Source organism: Syngnathus typhle, linkage group LG13, assembly GCF_033458585.1.
Source record: "Syngnathus typhle isolate RoL2023-S1 ecotype Sweden linkage group LG13, RoL_Styp_1.0, whole genome shotgun sequence".
Taxonomy (NCBI): Eukaryota; Metazoa; Chordata; class Actinopteri; order Syngnathiformes; family Syngnathidae; genus Syngnathus; species Syngnathus typhle.
In genome coordinates, this window is record NC_083750.1 from 10,662,830 (window position 1) to 10,683,889 (window position 21,060).

General features: G+C 45.8%; 1 protein-coding gene across 1 annotated transcript in view; it reads left to right on the forward strand.

The window, feature by feature from the left end:
• Nucleotides 1–11,806, forward strand: part of cdh2 (cadherin 2, type 1, N-cadherin (neuronal)) — a 42,920-nt gene extending 31,114 nt beyond the window's left edge. Inside the window, exons 6-16 of the mRNA XM_061295004.1 lie at nucleotides 123–267; nucleotides 362–534; nucleotides 1,803–1,940; nucleotides 2,110–2,295; nucleotides 2,805–3,058; nucleotides 3,346–3,488; nucleotides 4,191–4,424; nucleotides 4,843–5,076; nucleotides 5,280–5,419; nucleotides 7,417–7,581; nucleotides 10,319–11,806. Of these exons, the coding sequence (XP_061150988.1) occupies nucleotides 123–267; nucleotides 362–534; nucleotides 1,803–1,940; nucleotides 2,110–2,295; nucleotides 2,805–3,058; nucleotides 3,346–3,488; nucleotides 4,191–4,424; nucleotides 4,843–5,076; nucleotides 5,280–5,419; nucleotides 7,417–7,581; nucleotides 10,319–10,525 (2,019 nt within the window). The 3' untranslated portion in view covers nucleotides 10,526–11,806. The remainder of the gene's footprint in view (nucleotides 1–122; nucleotides 268–361; nucleotides 535–1,802; nucleotides 1,941–2,109; nucleotides 2,296–2,804; nucleotides 3,059–3,345; nucleotides 3,489–4,190; nucleotides 4,425–4,842; nucleotides 5,077–5,279; nucleotides 5,420–7,416; nucleotides 7,582–10,318) is intronic.
• Nucleotides 11,807–21,060: the final 9,254 nt, after the last annotated feature.

Sequence of the window (21,060 nt, forward strand, 5' to 3'; positions counted from 1 at the left end):
GTTATATTGCAACGTTATATTGAATACAACAATCATAACTCAAGAAGCAGCTTTGCTAAGAAATCAGCAATAAAGATAGCCCACAGCGACCCAATTCAAGTGTGGCTTTGTCTTCTCTTTAGCTGAGAGCGCATGCGGTGGACCTGAACGGCAACCAGGTGGAAAACCCCGTCGATATTGTGATCAATGTCATTGACCTGAACGACAACAGGCCTGAATTCAACCACCCCATTTGGAACGGCACCGTCCCGGAGGGCTCCAGGCCAGGTAACGTCAACAGGATATATCCAAATAGCCGATCCCATCGTCGCAGTGTTATCGACTTACGTTGAAAACACGTCGTTGTCTTCCTGTTCAAAAGGCACGTTTGTCATGACGGTAACGGCGGTGGACAAAGACGACCCCAAAACGGTTAATGGCATGATCCGCTACAAGATCTTGTCTCAGAACCCAGACAGTCCCACATCCAACATGTACACCATTAATAATAAAACTGGAGGCATCATTACTGTGGCAGCAGGCTTGGACAGAGAGGTGGGTAGCTTTTTTTGCTTTCTTCACACCGACTTTGCGGGATGTGTAGGCCTGTGAAATAAAAAAAATGACCTCTGCGAGCATTCCAGCAACACGCTGTTGCCTCCACAGGATGAAAGTGGCATTACAAGATCCGCGCTACTGATTTGGTTGTGGTTATTTTCAAAGTCTGGATGCATTGTTTTCATTAGAATTTTACAAAGTCTGTTGATCTATCAACCCAACAGTTTCTACATATATGAGCCAAGTGTTTGTTAAATATGATGGCAATCACAACTCGGGCATGTTTGGTAATGGAGCCAATGAGCCAAAGTACGTTTGCTGATTACCGCGTAAATTACAAGTCGAGTCGGCCAAGGCTTTTTCCACACGCGTTTAATCCGACAAGAATGTTGCACGCTTCGCCGATCATTTTAATAATCCCCTCCCCTTCCATTTTATGTCCTCGTTTCCAAAGTGCACGTCTTTTACTTATCTTCCTTTGTGCTGTAAACAACCACCTTTCCCCCTAATTGGCTCACAGAGCTGTGGGAGGAAATAAATAAAATGAAATATAAAGCACATACCGGTTGATGTAATCCTAGCGAGGGCAATCTGGCTGGGTCGCTGCTCAATCACTTCCACCTTGGGGCCGACGTTTTATGTGCGACAGTCACCACCGTGAAAGTAATTTGCCCTATTCTCATTACCGAGTGACTAGTCCATCACCCGAATAAGTGTTAATGTGGAAATAGTCATTTGTCAACTTGGAGCCGGTGTACAGTAAAGTGTAGCAGTGGTGCAACTCTCTCCCTGCCTCCCCGAGGAATACATCAATATTAGGAAAGGAAATATAAGAAAGCCATTTTTTACTGTTTATAATTCCGTGCCGCCTCGTCAGCCTGCTTGAGGCACATGATAAAAATCAGTACAATCTATATCATCAATTGACTGTTAATTCAATTATAGCAGGACCAAAGAAAATCGCTTCTTTGTTGGGATTGTTTTTGTAGAGAGTCAAAGCTGTCGCCATCATGAAAATTGTATGAGACTCGTGAATTGAATCACTGTCAAAATAACACGGCGACGCACCCTCTCACGGGAAATGAGAATCTGTAGGAATGAATGAAGGGAATTAATATCAGGTTTGGGCTTCTGAGGCAGAAACCTTTAGTCTAACTGCCAACTGTATTACATTTGGGGTGTTGGACTCTACATTGCAATACTTCAATCTTGTACACAATCTTGACTGTATGATTCTCGACCCATTCCCCCCTTTGCCACTGCAGAAAGTGCCTCAGTACACACTGATCATCCAGGCCACTGACACAGAGGGCAACCCCATGTACGGCCTCTCCAACACAGCCACCGCCGTCATCAGAATCACTGACATCAATGACAACCCGCCAGAGTTCACGGCTGACTCGGTAAGTCAGGGACACCTATTCGGGCCGCACCGTCCATTCAGCCCGCCGTGGATATGCAATGCCCGTTAGTGGCAGCGCTAAAAGCACTTAGAAATGAAATGACGACGGACGACAAAATGACCACGATAAGCATCACTGACAATATCTACATCCTGATTTTTTTGTGCAGTTTCTCGGCGAGGTGCAGGAAAACCGCGTAAACGTGATCGTGGCCAACCTGACGGTGACTGACAAGGACCAACCCAACACTCAAGCCTGGAACGCAGTCTACAAAATCACCAAAGGCGACCCCACCGGCAGGTTCTCCGTGCCGACTGATCCCACCAATAATGAGGGCCTGGTGACGGTTGTCAAGGTAAGGTCACCTTTGCAAACCTTACCAATTACGTTCCCATGGGGACTCTGGATATTTTTCCAATTCAACAAAATGGTGTTCTCCAGAGTGGCTGACCGTGGCCCACCGGTTGAGAATCCACACTTATGGTGGATACAGGAATGTCGTCTTATTATTATGTAAGACTATACTTACATAGTGCTAATACTGTAGCAATCAAGGAATGAATGCATCTAGCAACAATACAAACAGGAGCATAATAATACTTGTTTATCAGCCAGATTAATTTGAGTCGTGACTCCTCATTTGTATGTCAAACAGAAGAAGGTCATTAATAAGAAGCTGGCGGCCTTGCTGCTTTCTATTGTGGGGCTTTCACAGGAAAGATTTTGAGGGAGGATGAATGAAAAGCGTTTTAATTTGCCTCGTTACTCTCACACCATTTTCGAGCATTTAACCCACCTTCCCCTGAACATATTTCACATGATAACGTGAGCCTGGCAATCCCCGTGTCCCCTGTGTTTTCGCAGCCTCTTGACTATGAAATGAACAGAGTGTACGTGCTGACAGTGGAGGTGAAGAACGAGGTGCCCCTCGCCGGAGGCATCCATTCTCCCCCTCAGTCCACCGCCACCATCACCATACGGGTGCTCGATGTTAACGAGAGCCCCTACTTCGATCCCAACCCCAAACTGATTAAACTGGAAGAGGGAAAGCCGGCGGACTTCATGCTGACCACCTTCACGGCGCAGGACCCTGATCGCTACATGCAGCAGAGTATCCGGTAGGAGGTTAAAACAGAGCAACGCAGACTTTGTTCTTACTTCGTTTAAATCACACCCAATAATGAGCAACGGCACCGGTTGACGCTAATGGCTCCCATCAGTGAATAGTCATGATCGGATATGACGTTAGCCCGGCAGCTGCGTCTGTTATCATCGGTCCTCATTTCAGCTCGCTCATTTGAGCATCTGAAGGTGCACTGAAATGACGATGTGCGCAAAACTAAAGCAGGCCGTCGATAGTGGAAGTTGAGTGACGTGATTACGACTGTGTTTTGTCTTTCATCAGCTACACAAAACTGTCGGATCCAGCCAACTGGCTGAGGAGCGATCCCAGCAACGGTAGAGTGACAACAATGGCGATTTTGGACAGAGAATCGCCTTTTGTGAAGAACAGCATGTACAATGCCACATTCCTGGCCACTGACAACGGTAGGTAATCTTTGTATTGCCAAGGTCCTTTCGTGGTTTCGCCGCTTCTGTCAGAAAGAGATGCCATTTCGGAGGATAGATGTTTAATTGACGACAACAAAAATCCACCGTGCCTGAAGGCCAACCGCTGACAGCCTTTCAACTTAAGGCCAGTGGGTTAACAATCTGAGAACCATGGATAAATTTGCCAATTCCCTGAAGAGGCTTTGCCTCTGTTCGGGTTTATCCTGTTCTTCAGAGCATAGCGTCGTAGGCCAACAGGCTTAAAACTTTGCCGGTAAAGAGGTTTCTCAGTGTTAATGGGTCAGGTCTGGATGACTAGCTCCTTTGAGCGTGGCCTGAATGCTAAAGAAGCCTCTTAGCGCAGTGAATACATAGAGGAGCTTGAGAGGAACGACAGTGGCCTCTGTTTTGCCGCTTTAGTATTCCCATCTCATGTCCTCGGTCAGGAAGACGTTCGTTCTCTCCTCTCACACTATCCAAATGTTCTAATACCGCACTCTTTCTGTCTGACGCCTCGCTTGAGATTAGTTTCTTCAATTAGTATGCACTTTGGATGGGGCCATTCCCACCGGAGGAGCACATACGTATCTGCTTCGGAGACACAACAATCGCCTCTTCTTCTCGGCCTACCACACCATGATTCCGCAATCCACGTTCAAGATTTCCGCCAATATTTGTGTGTGTTTTGGGGCGGTGCAGGCAACCCTCCGGCAACTGGCACGGGCACCCTGCAGATCTACCTGATGGACATCAACGACAACGCCCCGAGGGTGTTTCCCCAGGAAGTGGAAATATGTGAGAAACCCGAGCCCAACGCCATCAACATCACGGCCATCGACGGCGACTTGGTGCCAAATGCTGGGCCGTTTGCCTTCGAGTTGGCTAACATGCCGGTCGATGTCAAGAGGAACTGGACTGTCACCAGAATCAGTGGTAGGAATGACTACGGACATTTTGTTTTACATGTTACAAAGCAGACACAGGATTTGTAGTCTAACACTAACCGCACACTAAATGAAGTAATCCCTGTAATGTTTACAAAAAAAAAAAGAAACACCCAAAATATGCTATGAATAGAGACTATCTTCATTGGGTAATACCTTTTGGATGATCGCAGCGAGGAGTTTTAAGCTTAAGCAGCATGATCCAATGTCGATTGGCTAGCCTCAAATTGAAAATCCTTGTTTTGGGTTTTATAAACTAATGCAAGTTGGAATTTATCATACGTATATCTGCAAATAGTGGCCTGGAGCGCAGCTCAACAATAAACACTGTTATAAAATGTGCAACGATGATCATGACCCAAACAAGAACGCACTTGGACCTACGTCATCCTGGCTTCTTTTTGCAGGCGACTACGCTCAGTTACGCCTGAGGCTCGGTTTCCTCGACAGCGGCATTTACGAGCTGCCCATCATCATCACCGACTCCGGGAACCTGCCCTTGTTCAACACCTCCCACCTGCGGGTCAAAGTGTGCCAGTGCGACATCAACGGCGACTGTACCGACCAGCAGCACATTATGGCCGCCGGACTGGGCACGGGCGCCATCATCGCCATCCTGCTGTGCATCATCATCCTCCTCAGTGAGCGTCGTCGCAGATTAGCACAGCGGCTAAACACGATCCCGATAATGATTAGATTAGCGCGGGATTATCAAACAAATATATAGTCGTCTACATCCGACCTGAAAAGCTAATACGCGGGATCCGATTACATGCGAATGAGCAAAATATGAACAGGGTTCTATTTTGTAATACGACGCCGCGCTTGTGTGTGCGTCTCGCAGTTCTGGTGTTACTCTTTGTGGTTTGGATGAAGCGCCGCGATAAAGAACGCCAGGCTAAGCAACTCCTCATTGATCCCGAGGATGACGTGAGAGACAACATTCTCAAGTATGACGAGGAAGGCGGCGGAGAAGAGGATCAGGTAGGAACGATGTGACACACACGCACACGCGCACACACACACACACACACACACACACACAGAGTAAAACCTCTGGTGAAACTGGATTATTTGAAAAGCCCTGAAAGCACTTTTTTGCCAAGCAATCAGTTATTTCAATAGAAAATTCAGACTGCTAAGGATGACTAAGACCGCTTTGCGGTCATAGAAAATGTCTCCAAGCCAAGGTCTGAAAACATTATGTCTAGAATCATTACAATACCGTGCCAAATATTTTGAGGCTGTCAATCAAATTAACTATTCAGTTACTTGACCGGGAAAGACAATTCAGCTGTCAAGGTTCTGCATAAGGGCAGGACAGTCAAATCAATAATACAAACCCTACGGTCCACTTGCTTGTGAAAATATTGGACATGTGCTTTTCACTTTACATCCCAAAGACTCGCATCCTGAACAAGCGCCAGAGGCATAAATAAAGTCGCATCCCCGCATCTCGGTGCGCTGATCAGGCATGTAGGGACACAAATTCAATTTTCCTAATGACCTCTTGTTAGCACAACGGAATCGGTTCACGGGGGAAAAAAGTAAGGCAGCGTTATTCCACATCGGCTATTCTTCCGCCAGCTCAAGTGCGGCAGAGGCTCGCATATTGCACAAATAAGCGGGAGACCTCGCTCTGACCCGACACGGTGGCAAATTAGCCTTGGAGACTTGTAATTGGTCCGCTGATGTCATTTGGAGACAGGCATCTGCTGTGCGCCAATAATGAAGCTCTGTGTAAGGTAACAATAAGAACAAGACTGGCAAAACATCTGCGGGCGGAAAGGGAGGAAGCGTCCTCCTGTGTATTTATGTCCACGCATAAAAAGCACAAACTTTGTCGAGCGGGACATGTCGAAAAGGAAAGTAATGCTGCTCAAAAGCAAATTAAGTCCAAGCTGCATTTTATTGAGAGTGAACAAGCTTCTATTCTAAATAGCACAGAGGACAGCGGGATAAAATGGCCTTGACTTTGCTGTCCATGGAGTCAGTATTGGCTGGAAAAAAAAAATAGACCCGACTTTCCTGGCACTGTGGTCTGTATAATACCAACCTCTGTTCTCCCTATCTCCCACCAGGGAGGAAATTGAAGTGTCAGTCCATTCGGTGCTCTCACGGTGTATGATTTGAGCTGCCGCTGCGGCAGCGCTGTGAAGCCGTCGCTATCACAGGCAGACGGATGATCAAGTCGAACTCGGACAAAATGGACGATTATACCGTTAGGGCCGCATCGGCATGCGCTTAACAAACCGATTGGTAGCGGGTCATTCTTACAACTATGTGCTAATTGGCGGATTAGGTAGGTATGTAACTCCTACTAGGATCTTTTAAGATTCATGGTTTTGTAAAAAAAAAAGGTTCTCACCCCGAAACTAAACAATCAGAAGTAATCATCGGTTACGTGCGAGGGACTCATTTGCATGACACAAGAACGCACGCTCAGTTAACACAGTACCTAGCGTTAGTCACTTGTTTGTTTTATACTCATGGCCTCAAGGTGTTTTTAATTTAACTAAGTCGGCACGATCCAGTCAGACAAGATATAACACTGTTGTGCGTGGGTGTCCTTTTCATGTATTCATCACACTGGGGGCAAGACGCTCCCAAGTACGTACTTGTGCAGTGACCGAGCAAAGACACCGCTATCGAAAGGGGATATTAGAGATGGACAGATTAGGGATAGGGAGCATCCATCCCGTACGCTTATTAGGTAGGCGCTGATACCATCCGGCCATTTGCTCCCTCTCCCGGCCATGATTTAGCGTTGCCTTGGTAATGTTAATAGGATTAGCCGTGGCTTATGCGTAGCCCGTCTGGCTATTGATTACAGTCTACACTTCCCGTGGCCTCGGCACATTCGCATGACGTGTCTTGATGTTTTCACACTTTCCGAACGCTCTATTACACCAGTCGCACGATCGGCGGTTTTATCACACATCTCGTTGATGCAGCCCCTCGTCCCTTCATTCCTTCCGTAGGATTATGACCTGAGTCAGCTCCAGCAGCCTGACACGCTGGAACCCGAAGCCATCAAGCCCGTAGGGATCCGACGTCTCGATGAGAGACCCCTCCACCCTGAGCCGCAGTACCCCATTAGGTCTGCCGCCCCCCACCCCGGAGACATCGGAGACTTCATCAATGAGGTAAAAATAAAAAAACTAAAGGCTGCCCATACCAGATGGTATTTTCTGACACGCCCGGAGCACGTCGCCTTGCCCGTGTAGGCAACGTATGACCTGCTGGTCATAAACGGCTCGCTCTGTTCTTTAATCCAGTTCGTCGAGGATTTACATCAAGTTCCGACATTAGCCGAGGCCCGCTGGCCGGGGCCGCCGTGTCACTGTTCGCTAAAGCTGGCGATGAAATCGGTTCTGCTTTTTAACATATTTAATTTTTTTTGTGATGTATTGAGTGTTGTTTTCTGAAGTGCTGTATTATGGGATCTGTGTAAAAGTGGCCTAAATAATACAAGATCTAAATTTTTTTTGTTTTGCAGCAGCAAATCCAATCCCAGGGCTGCATAATGAAATGAACCAAAGGCTGAATTTTTCATGGAACTTTCTCAAAAACAGTTTGGTTTATACAACTCTGCATGATGCCGACTCGGGAGAAAATCGACCTCAAACGGAATCAATTAATTATATTCCGATTGTTCTCCCGCACGAAAGAAGTTTGCGCGTATTGCGCATGTCTACTTAAACATGTAAAAAGGAAGAAGAGAACACGATGCTAACACACTTCGATATAATGATTATTCTTCCCCCTACAGAAGTAGATGTGTCAGAAGAGCGAGAGAATAAAATACATAGCGAGAGTGCCCGAGGCAGTCATTGACTCCATCTTGAAGGGAGAATGTCAAATGAAAAGAGCAGTCATGTATTTTTCACCAGCTCCAAAAGACGGGACTTTCACAGCATTATAAACGGAACACGCGCCTACTTTCCGGACGGCAACTGTTTGTAGATGAGCATGCTGCCGTCTGGCTATCCATCTCTCACACCTGTCGTTTACATCGCGACGCCGATGCACCTCGTAAGCGAGAAAAGCGATGTTTTCCGATAGATGACAATCGCCGCCACATTTTTATTTTGTTGAATCCTCACAAGACCTCGCAGTCGCAGCAAGTGACGACCCAGAAAAGCTATATGCCAGAGAATGATGTCTTTTTTTGTGTCCCAGATTCCACTGTCACTAAAAAAACCAAAAACTCGTACATTGCAAGATTTTAAGGCATCTGTCAAGCACAATTGGGTCCCCACTTATTCGTAATCCCAATCGTTCCTTCAATGACACGGGCATGATTAGAGCGAGTCTCACCGATTAGTAGCTCCCCATAGATGAACGAGCCTTTATCTTGACCCGTATTTCGGAACGATTAAGACATCAGATAATCTCTAGAATCCAATAATCAAGAATCCGAACCATGAATCTGAATCGACCCCTCTGACTACTTGATCTTGATTACAATCTAGTAACCTAAGGAAGAACCACTGATTCTTGATCATTCCATAGACAAACAAAAGTCTTCCTCTTTACCCCCGTTTTAAATCCGAGTTGGGATTGATGGCAGAAAAACAACAATGGCAAATTGACGATAATCCAGAATCTTCAGTTTGAAAAAACAAAACGCAGGGCTCGGATCGAACCACCGTCCTAATAAGCGCAGTGGGAACCATTTATCATTCTCACTTCTGTGATAGATGACAGATCAACTCCCTAAGCGTGCTTTGCTATTTCTTGATTAGCCGTCACGCTAGCTGGCGCAGGACATGCCAATAAAGCAGGCACATCTGAGACGAGTCAGGCCAACAAGTGGAGGCCAAGATCAAATAGTGATGGTCTAACCTTCTAAAGCTGCCCGTAGCGTTTTGGCCGCAAACAGGGCGGCGGTGGGCTGTAACCGGCGGAACAATTACGCTTGTAATTGTAATGAACGATCTATGTGTAATATTCCCCTCCAGATTATCAGGCCCGCAGCAAACACTTGACAATGGCTAACAAGTGGGAAGTAATTGCCTATTGTCTAGACACTTTAAATCAATCTGTCTCTTTTTGGAAACGGCACCGCAAATGCTTTCCCGGCCGGCCACGTGAGAGCTGCTCTGTCGGAATCCATCCGTTTGTTGGTTGGGAGGTGGCAACGACGAGGAGCATATCCGAAGTGGTCGGCGAAAGCCAAGGCTTGTGTTGACGCCTACATTAGTGATCCATCAGGTCTTTGGAGCACCCCTGGGGGAGGGAAGTCTTGCAAATCAATAGCGAGGAGCTCTCACGCCGCAATGGAGATTTCTGGGGATGTCGAGGGCCATCTTTCAAAGCCGACCGCGAGATAAAGGCGCGCGTGCGTGACAAACACATTCTCATTTTTGCACGAGCCACAGATGTGCTTGATGCTCTCTGCGAGTATTTATTCATGAGCTTCAGATTGCTATCTAGATTAAAGATGACAAGGTATCGCCGGCACACGCTCGCAAATCTCCCGAAGATCAAGAGAGTGCGGTCGAGCTCTGCGCTCACTGTGGGATGAAGGAGACATTCCGGGTCTCCAAGACTGGAATTTACAAGTGCATGACTAGAAAGGAAGCAAAACAATCGCAAACACACCCACATCTTAAACAACGACTATAAATCTTCCCCGTCGAGTAGAAGAAGAATTTTTGATTCAATGAGCCTTAACTTTGAGCTTGGCACTAGTTGTTCAAGCAAACCTTTTTGTTTTTGGAGGTAAAAAGGATTCTGCCCGATACCAGTAACAATGTTAAGAGCCGTTAAGGTTTTCTTTCTTCATGTCTGATAATTACCACGCAAAGCCAAAATAATTTTTTTAGGAACTCTTATCTGGATAGATTTTGATTCCCGCTTTGGTTTCCCTCCCCCCAGGGCCTGAAGGCAGCCGACAACGACCCCACCGCCCCGCCTTACGATTCTCTGCTGGTGTTCGACTACGAGGGCAGCGGCTCCACCGCCGGCTCGCTGAGCTCGCTCAACTCGTCCAGCAGCGGGGGCGACCAGGATTACGATTACCTCAACGACTGGGGACCTCGCTTCAGAAAACTGGCGGACATGTACGGCGGGAGAGATGACTAAGACACGAACGAGGACACCGGAAGACGACGACAAAATGAAGGAAAGATTCCTTGTGGATGGAGTTGGACATTTTGCATTGGAAAAGAAAGAAAAAAAGGATGCAGAGATTTTTTTTCAGAAAAAAAAACAAACAAAAAAAAAGAACCAACCAACCAACTCGGCTTATTGTTGTAGTCTCCGCGTACATAATGCTTGTGGGCGACGCCGGTGGACGCTCACACCATTCAAGACTGTTGTGGGTATTGAATGCGCTCAGTTACACTTGAACTTCACAGTACAGAAGCACTGGGATATAATGTGCCTTTTTGTACGTTTCTTTTGGACCGAAATGATTAGTTTTATGTTCAAGGCTTTAATGGTACTGATATTTTTTCGGGGGGGGGGGGGGGGGGGGGTGGTGATTTCAAAGCAAAGTATGTGACACTGATACGCTTCGATCACTCCCGTTTTTTTTTTCTCTTTCTTCCTTTCCATTTGTTTGTGAAGGCTTATTTAATGAAGGCTCATCTGTCGACCCGGATGGCGAGAACCACGAAGAGTAGCACTGTTGAGTATGCGAGACTTGTCCACAAAAATTGGACAGGTATGCAGCTGGTCGCAGCTAAAAGGGAGTTATGAATCACAGTTTGGTAGCAGATTACTTTTCTTTTTTTCTGGAGTGATGTAATACAGTATTTGACAGAAAACAACAACAAAAAACTGTTTTGATCAATGTTCACTGATCAACTTCATTTGCCTTAGTCATCATCTGATTTTTTGGACTTTTTCTTCACTGTAAAAAGATGTGTGTACATACTGTTTTGTTGTTCACTTTTCATCTTTTCTTTGGGTGTAGTATACTATAAAAGTGCAAAAAGTTCCAAAACCTGTAAATGTTTCATTTTTGGACATCAAAAATGAAAATTCTTTTTGCATGTTTTGATCTTTTCATGATGACAAAATGGAGGGAAGAAAAAAAATGATGTTCCCCAAGTTTATTTACAAGATGGAGAAAAAAAATCTGGTTGACAGTGTGTAAAAGTTGAGAGATTTTGTATAACTAATTTGAAAAATTGAAAAAAAATGTCGTCTCGTCAGCACAACTGTTGAATTTGTACCCCCCAAGAAAAGCGTGGGTGGGGGTGTGTGTGACATGCAAGGCACTGATGATTAAAGCTGAGCTTTAATAGTGGAAAAACATTTTGGACTTGAGCTGTGTGGAAACGCATTTTGTTCTGCTCAACTAATTATCGCTCTCTTACCCAAACTATTCAAATAAAAGTCCAGTTTTGGAGCTCAAAACTGTCCTGTTGATTTTTTTGTATTCAACAACACTTTGGAGTTTTTGTCTTGTACCTTCGCACCCCCCCCCCCCCCCCCATACACATGCATCTGCATTGCTACAAAGTAGTCTGTGTGAGTCCTTCATCCACCCCCCCAAACAGGTGTTGCTTTATGACCATTATTTTTTAGTTCTTTTTTTCCTTTTTATTTTTTGCATCTCGGAAAAATTGTTTTTGATCTAAGGATCAAAACAACAACGTTCTGGCGGCCAAGGTGAAAGCTGTGTGACCGCACGCATCTCCCCCGTAAAGAACAGTAGGTCAGATTGTACTTGACTTCAATATGAAGAAAAATACAAAGTTGCCTGTAAGGCACATGTGCACGGAGGCCCGGGGGTGGGGGGATATGGAGCGGAATGATAAGTGTGTATTTGTGTCCATGTGGGAATGGCCCCACAGAGAATTTGTTTGGGTCCCCGTCACACATTGGAGCCTTCACGTTTAATAAAACAGACCATCATCATCTGTATTTTTGTTGAGATGTTGTTTCGGAATATTTTCCCTGCGTACGTTTTTCATATTTCATTTCGGAATATTTTCCCTGCATACTTTCTTCATATTTTGTCTCGGAATATTTTCCCTGCATACATTCTTCATATTTTGTCTTGGTTTCGGTTTCCACCTGTTCTCATCAGACACGTTCTTTGTGTCAACAAAGCAGCCCTCACTTTCCTTCTATAAACAAATTACTGATTGATTCAAGATGACCCTGAAAGCCGTTACAGGCACTTTGAAAGTTAGCACCTACGCTAATGGCTACGATGTCCCAGCTGGTCCAGAAGGTGATGATGCGTCGCCATGGCAATGACGGCACTTGTATTGTCCATCATATAGGATTTGGCGGCAGATATTTTAAGAGCCGCATGTCCCACATGGGGCTCACTCATGCGGATGTCAAGATCGCTTGAAGGAGGTCAGTCGCATCGAGCAGTCGCCTCTTAAAAAGCGTCGCAGGTGAGGAAAATAACTTACATCCCAGGACCACGCTTCAATTTCACAGAACGGATTAGCACCCCCGAGGGGAGGGGGGGGGCACATAAAGGCGCTCAACATCCACATCCACCATCATGCACACTTGTTAACATTGAGAAAGTGGAGAGGACATCATGACTCTATTCTATTAGAGATTAAAAGGACAATACTTGAGGAGTATTAGTGTCACTGACATTGAAAAATCGTTCATGATTTGCGCAAATATTTAAAAAAACACGACGCATATAGGAGACAAAATATATGCAGATACTAGAAAAAAATACTAAAATGAGCTTTTCCCTGTCAAATGTCACCACAGTGATTGACTGGCATGTTAAACACGGTTGTCCTTCCTGAGGCAAAAACAATCTCAATGTAAATCCCACAAAATATAAAATGGACTTCTGAATTTATATCTCAAATGTATCTTTTGATCGGAAACCGAAATGTCTCCAGGATACAACAAAAACGGAAACTGATCCAATGGCCCTGTATCTGATGTTTTCTTCGCTGGGTTACATCTCATTTCTAACAATGAGCGAGTGACGAGGCCGCCCCTGCGGAATATATTAGATTACAAATTAAAAGAACAATGCGCGGGAAGGATTATCATTGACATTGACAGACGCCAGCGTAGTCGTCGCAATGACTTATTTGGCGTGCGAGGCAGAAATAATTGCTCATTTGCACATCGCTGTCTTTCCAGTGACAAACGGATAAAAATAGTGATGCATACTAAATAATTTGCAAAGCTAATTAAGTGGAAAGGGAACCATGTCGGTTTCATCTGCCAATTTATGTGGACGTCTTTGAGTTACAAAATGCACATTTAGACAAAACAACAAACAAAACTCGGACACAGTGATAACGGAAAATGATGAATGTGCCATTTGTGGATGAAATGGCACACACAGTGGAAGTATCAAAGATAAAAAAATCTCCAAAAACAGAAGGATGTCACCTTGTAACCCGATGGTCCTCCCGAGACGTCGTCTGAGGGAGAAGCCTGCGGATTGGTGTTCCAACAAGCACCCGCGGGTCCCCTTTATCGACTGTGAACATGGCTTTCATCACATTGCAGAATTGCAAGTCAGCCTGGCTCAACGCTCTGTGCCCGTGTGTGTGTTTGTAAGCAAGTGTCTCAAAGCCACCAGGGGACACTATGTCGGTAAACATGAGAATACACTCTACAATGTGACGCCCTCCCAAAAAATCCTCTCTAAGTTATTCCGCTGACCTTTGGTGGGTCTTAGGAAGACGGATGCTGGCCGGGTTATCGATGGAGGTGCGCGTGTGCGTGTGTTCCCACAATCTTTCTTGTGGGCTCCCTGCAGGCCGCCACTGAATGAATAAGTAAGTAGGCTGGATGACAGCACCGGCACGCTGGGTGCAGCCAGTCCTTAATTTATTGCAGTCTGGACCCGGTCACTCTACTCAGATCAATGGTGTTCATTTCCCTGCGTGTGTTTGTTTTTTGTTCTAAGTTCTGAATCGTGATGTCTTGATTTACAGCCTCTTGTGAGTTACATCTCTTGAATGCCGCTGCAAATACAGAGCCTATATGTAGGTAACGCTAGCGCTCTACCCCCCCCTCCCCTCGTCCTCGCCCCAGAAAGAAATCACCAGCAAAAGCTACAAAACAACAGTCCAGTCTCATTTAAAAGAGTCTTGTATAAACAAGCCCTGGAGTCCACACAGATGTGACACTGTGAGCGCAGAACGACAGAGAGAGGAAAAAGAGAGGCCGTCGGTTTTGGCACCCAAGGGGACAACGATGCTCGCTTTGTATGATGCACGTAGGGCTGGATGGCAGATTTTCAGCTCGTCTATTCAATGTCACTTTGGGCCGTGCCGTCAGCGCAATTCAGGCATTTCTCCTCTGACGGTGGCATCTCATGCGTGAATTGTTCATGCAATCAAAAGCTTGCAGTGACAAGAATACAAAGAATCCCAATAATGTCGATTTAAAGGCCGAGGTAGTAGTTGGCAACGTTTGTGTGATTGCATCATGATTGGACAGTAAATGATAAAGAATCATTGGTGTAACCGGTTTTCGACCTTTTCCAGGAAGAAGCTGATACCGTTGCCCGACAACAAGGAATGATGCAGCAATGATGTCATGGCATTGGGTACATGATATATAAACCGGCCTTGTAGTTTTTCTTCACATTCCTCATGGATTATTCATCTGTGTTCCTATACGACTTGTGAAGCTCCCCGGATCTGATTCCTTTTTAGAACAGAGGCAGAGAGACTTGCAGGTGTAACGTGGGAAGGACAAGGACAGCTGGCTGTTGCCTGACTCAAAAGGGTAGAACAGAGGTGTCGTCATGAGGTCGGCGAGAGGGCGATCTGTCCCCGGAGGGCAGAGAAATGCTATCTTCCCGAGATTGAGCTTGACAACGTGGAACATATGACGTTCAAGCACTAATGCACGTTTAAGCCCTGCTTGTAACGATGTGAGATAACAGAACAGTGACAAGAGAAGCAACTTGGTGTGTGTGTGTGTGGGGGTACCCCAAGGCTCTCGGAAAGCGCTCAGAGGGATACCAGAAATCCATCATGACATCCGGCAGTAGAAACTAGATCCAGTACAAGGTGAATCCAGCTTTAGGCTTAAGTGGACGTTTTCAGATGAAAAACGTTTCATGTAGTTGGAGCAGTTTTAGCTTGTAATAGCAGTGTTGGCCACTAGATGGCAGACGGGATTCCACGGCCAGGACTGTACTTGTAGGGAGCCCAGCTCAGATCAAATTAGGTCAAGAAAATCATCCTTGCGGGTAGAATAGAAAGTAGATTATATCTTCACGAATCTAAAAATTTGGAAAGCAGTGTCCCCTGAGAAAGAGCCCTGAGGGACACCAATCAAAACAATCGAGTATAATGTGGATCAAGAGCGAGCTGATCTAATTCAGAGCTGAAATAAGCTAAATATGTGAAGTGGCACTAAGGAGAAAGAAAGGCTATTGAATCCCTGGAGTGTTTTTAGATTTATTCATGGCTTTATACGCTTGACATCCCATCACCCTCGTGTCTTTAAGGGTTTAGATCCCTTGGTCACATTTTCAGCAATGGATAATTTCTTCCAATGAGCCCAAATAATGTCACTTTAGTCTCAGGGGGTCTGGTCAGCGACTTTGCGATCAGTGGTTAATAAATGCGCTTAAGGCTAGAGGCGAGCCTGGATCAATGCGCTACTGCTAGGACAAAAAAAAAAAAGGACGGTTAGTGTATTGTCCACATGGGGGGAAAAAAGAGGCCACTGGGTAGGCCGCTCTTTCCTGTCTGCTGAGCCTATTGTAGTCAGGCACGGACGGCCACACGTAGCCCGGGGCAAAGAGTGACGAGGAACAAAATTGTGCAGTTGTCTTAAAGAACACCAACTCAGAGCCACACTTCCTTTCTCAAAGAAAACGCCATTCCATTCACAGCATCCGTTTGCGTTCGACAACGGATAACGGATCTCCAAAAATCATTAGTCAGCTCTGACATGTTCATTCAGCAGCCATCTACTGTTAAGTAGTGATAAACACAGCGATTATAAGACGTCTCTAATCCCTTTTGCTCTCCAGTGACGGAATTCCTGCATTATAATAAATTGCTTTTTCATGCTAATGGGAAACGGGGCCCCGGCTAACTGTGGAGGTGTAAAACACATTTGGATTGTCGGCAAAGGATGTCGGATGAGTTTCACCCCACGCTGACTCATCTTTCTTCCCTACAAATGGCTTCTCCTCCGGATTTGACGGCTCACCCTTAATTTGGAGTAAGGAGTGGCGATGATGCTCGCTCTGTGTGGCGGAAACATTTCCAAGCGGGTTACGGTCTTGAGCAGAGATTTTCATTCAGGGCAGATTTCTGAGGCGGCGCAGTGGGCATTACTGCTAACCTGCACTGCTGGGCTCATTTGCATTTCTCTTGTGGATGGGAAAGATACAGAACAAGGCTTGCATTTTATTGCGGCTGAAGATGAAATCTTGAGGCGGGCCGATTTATGGAGTCGCCCGTTATAAGGCAAAATGGCTTTTTTTGGCCACCTTACTATTTGATTGCAAATGTAACAACACCCTGATAGAGCACGCTGCCATTTCCAAACTACATCTAAGTGAAGGAATGTTTGGGTTGCCGACATTCACAGCGGGAAAACATGAATAAGGTGACCATGGACTGAGACGTCGGTTGCATACGAGGCCAAGATCAATAGTTAATTTAATAAAACATACGGCGGTTTGACAAGCATTACTGCCAATTAGCGTCTTAAATGGGAACCGCCGAGATGCCATTTAGGCACATTAGTCAAGAAGCGACTATGCAAAGCCAATAATTCCTCGGTTATCGTTGGCTGGGAGCGAGTCATTAAGCAGTTATGTGCAAAAGCAGGCTCTCGGAAGAATCCTAACATCGCAATGTGATTTAAGTATCCCCCCGTTTGCGACTGCGGTTGGTCGATTGAGAAGAGTGAAAATCAGGAGGTGGATCCGCCTCCCTGCCGGCACAAAATAGGTAGGGGGTGTGACCTTGTTATCCTCCGTCTCAATGTGAGCTGCGCCGCCATTAATAGCCAAACGCGGTGATCAATCACACTTTATAACAGAGGAAAGAGCGGAAGCCAGCGAGTTTTCTCTTTCGGAGCGCCTTTTTTTGCTTTCAACAATGCGTTGTTTGAAGACGCGTTCCAAATAAATGGAGAGTTCTGACGCAGTACTTCGGAGATAGCTACTCAGCTGTACAAGATTTTGGATGCGAAATGTTTAGTAAAGCCTCACTTAGCGCTTAAAACAATCCTACTCTGTCCTGATAAGACGTCAAGATGTAAATACCATGAAATGGCAGAAGAAAACGGATTGATTGATTTCAACTGATGGCCTCGAAGGGTTTTCCATGCAAAGATTTTGCAGCGTTATGACTTTACGAAAGGGATTAGCGCAGGCTCATGGTAGAGGATTGTTGATTGTTGGCGGCCGTCTATCGTCATCTCTGGACTGCTGGGTGCAAGATGACATTTGTGTACCCGTTCTGGAAATTACCTTGGCTGAATATCTGACACAACGCCTTCTGGTGTATTACAACATAAGCCGCGGGGGTAATAATGTGCGTCCACAAACAATTGCATCAGAGGCGCATCTTATTAAGGCCAATATCAAAAACGCGCCGAGTTGTGATTTGCATGTCAATAAAAACATGCGGCCGGGAGATGCTTTATGAAACTGTGTTGAAGCAAATGGAAACGCCCACTCACGGTGAAGACGGCGGCTTCAAGGCTATCGCGACATGCCACTCTAATCTAAGCAAAGAAACAATGACTGTGAATTTGCCTAAACCCAGTAAGTGGGGCTCTGTAAGCAAATGACTGGGCATCGCGCACTGGGCACAGCCACAAATCCAAATTGATGTGGAAATTATGGGCTCCATTCCATCAGCAACCATGCGGGCTTTGGCAGCCCAAGGAAAAAATCCCATCAGGCTCTTGACTTAATTCTTCCTCTGAGGCTTGATCGTCTAGCGTGAGAGGACTGAGTGGGGAAGTTCGAAACGAGGTGGGAGAAGGAGGAGGAGGAGGGGGGGTTTCTGTATTTGCCAAGCGCGGCACTTGCATCTCCCAAGGACGGAATTAAGGTGGACTGCTTTCTTTTGTGTTTGAAAGGCTGTTCTGGCTGCCAAGGCTTGCCGGAGGACCGATTGGCGGAGACAAAAGCGCTTCTTTGAATACGTGTGGGTAGGATAGAGGAGCGCAACCGACGCAAGCTCGTCCTGACTTGAGAGGACTCCGCTGGGAGATGTTCTGAGAGGGGCCGCCTACAAAGCCGAGGTGGAGGAAGGATGACGGGGTAGATCCAAATAATTTGCTCAGACTGCAGGATGAGAACATCCTGCTTTGCTTTCTCGCAACAAGGCAACAAAGAGGATGCTGCACATGACAAAGGCAAGCGGTTGTTGACACCGCTTACGTGAAAGAGATTTCCAAATTGCCCCCTTTCTATTTTGCTGTCCAAATTAATCATGAGCTCTGAAGAAAAGTCATCATGTGGGGACCAAGTTATTTTAATGGAACTAACTAAACATCACAATAACGTGTCACGATGCCTTTGCGTTTGTGTCTTTGCACAAGTGTCTGAATGAAGCTACAGTGGAAAGGAAAAAAAACAGCCTTTTTTGGACTACAAGTTAACTTTCAAATATAAATTGTTGATATTGATGGCAATCAAGTAAATTAGCACAACAAAGTTGTTTGTGTCTTCCAACAAAGCCTGTTCCAAGTTGGGGGACAATACAAGGGACAGTTACTTCTTTGTCACTTTTCACATTAGTAAAACTTTGAATATTTTGTTGAAAATTTGATTGACATATGCTGCCTTCAAATATTAAATTCATACTGATTATTTCCTCAGTAAGGCTATCAAGCAAAGTATTTCATCAAACTACATCCAGTTCATGGATATTTACGACAAAATGGAAGAACATTTATATCTGTGTCAGTGCAGCGAGAAAGAATGTGCCTGAATTATCACGTTCCAGACTCCTCCTATAGTGTGAATGTGAATTTTGAAGCCCATTTTCACAGCTCCAATAGGTGATGCGGCGTCGCTATGGCAACGACAGACACATTCTAGCTGCCAGTTGAAGAAAAAATAACTACATACGTATTGTTTCCCATCATTGCCATTAAGCACTGACGCTTAAAAAACATGAATCACCATTAAGTTTCATATCTTTTAATACGGCAGACACCGTAAACATTAATGTCTGTTATTGCTCACGTCCACGGCGTAATGATAACGTTACGCGCTGGTTACCAAAGCAAAGCGGCGTATAAGCAAGCGCATATAATTGGATATGCTTGTGAGCAGCACCGCTTTATGACAGTTGCACCCTCCCACCCTGACCCCCAGCGAAGCCCATTTGCTTTTTTTATTCTCGCAGGTGAGCCGAGAGGTGAGACGGCAAAGACCCCCTTCCATAACAAGGTGCAACGAGAGCCGTCGAAACGCGAGCAAGGGTTTGACACTCTCCTATGGGAGGTCTGGAGTTTATTCATGAGGATATTAGCGTCGCGCCAGAGTGCGCCTTAAGATAATGATTCATATAAGTGTCAGTGTTTCTAAAATTGCTAACATAATTGTAAGATGGACAAAAAAAGGTTCGGGCCCACTGGAACTTCGATAGAAATAACATACTATATACTATCCTTGGAAGCCTCACCCAAGAGTCGCTACTGACGATAAAAGTGCCATTAGCCAAGCACAGCAGATTTACGGTGGTGGGGGGCCTACACACCAAGCGGGCCCATTGTACGCTAGCGCTGTGGATGCAAAGTAATGGATGCTCAGGAATGATCAAACAGGTATTTCAGACCACTCTGTAGGAGGCGCCTTAGCAGGGAGTACGCTGCAGAACTGTTGGCAGTAGTGTACAAAAACAGTTAATATAAACACGGAGCAGTATTTCTGAGTGGGATTTTAATTGTATCCAGAAGGGAAAGTATCTAGCCAGAAATTATGGGTGGGTGTGCATTTACGGCATGTAGAGGCCCAAATTCCCTCATGAGCGTACGTAGTCGGCGGGTGGAATTGCGGCGAGGTTTTCGAGGTCAATTTTACAGCCAACGTCAGAGGTGTCGGGGCTGGAGCAGCAGAATTATACACCGCAACTATTTCAGTGTGTAATGAAGTCGTTATTTTAAGGTGACATTACGACATTGTTGACAGCGGTGGCCACGTCGCAAATGGCCCTTTTTGCGATGCCCACTTCTTTTTTGTTTGTATCACTGGTTGTCTAAATCGGACCAACGGCAAGTGGGCCCCGGAGTAGTAAACAGCAACACTTGCTTTTCATTCCCACGCCGCAATTATGCATGTTGCTGTCTGTGCTTGTCGCAAGGCCGCCGCCGACGGAGTTTGCTGAACTTTCGCTCGCTGTGGCGTTTAATGACAGTTGTTGCCTCCGCCAGGAAGCGGCAATGCTCGCTGCAGGGGAAAAGATGTGCTAATCATGCACAAGGTGGCAGATTTGGAACGTGGCGCAGTACGGAGGTTGTTAGCCTGTCTTATTCTGACATTGCGTTTGTCTCGCACCTACAGTAACGACGCAGTCACCTCAGTAAACGAGAGGCCTTTTCAGCTGTCGGGTTTCGGTCCTCTTGAAAGCGAGACGTGCGGACCGACGTGCCTCGCTATTTCATGTGGGGAACTTCACTTCTCGCCTCACTCTGCACCGTACGCCGTGATCTCATCTACTCAGCGA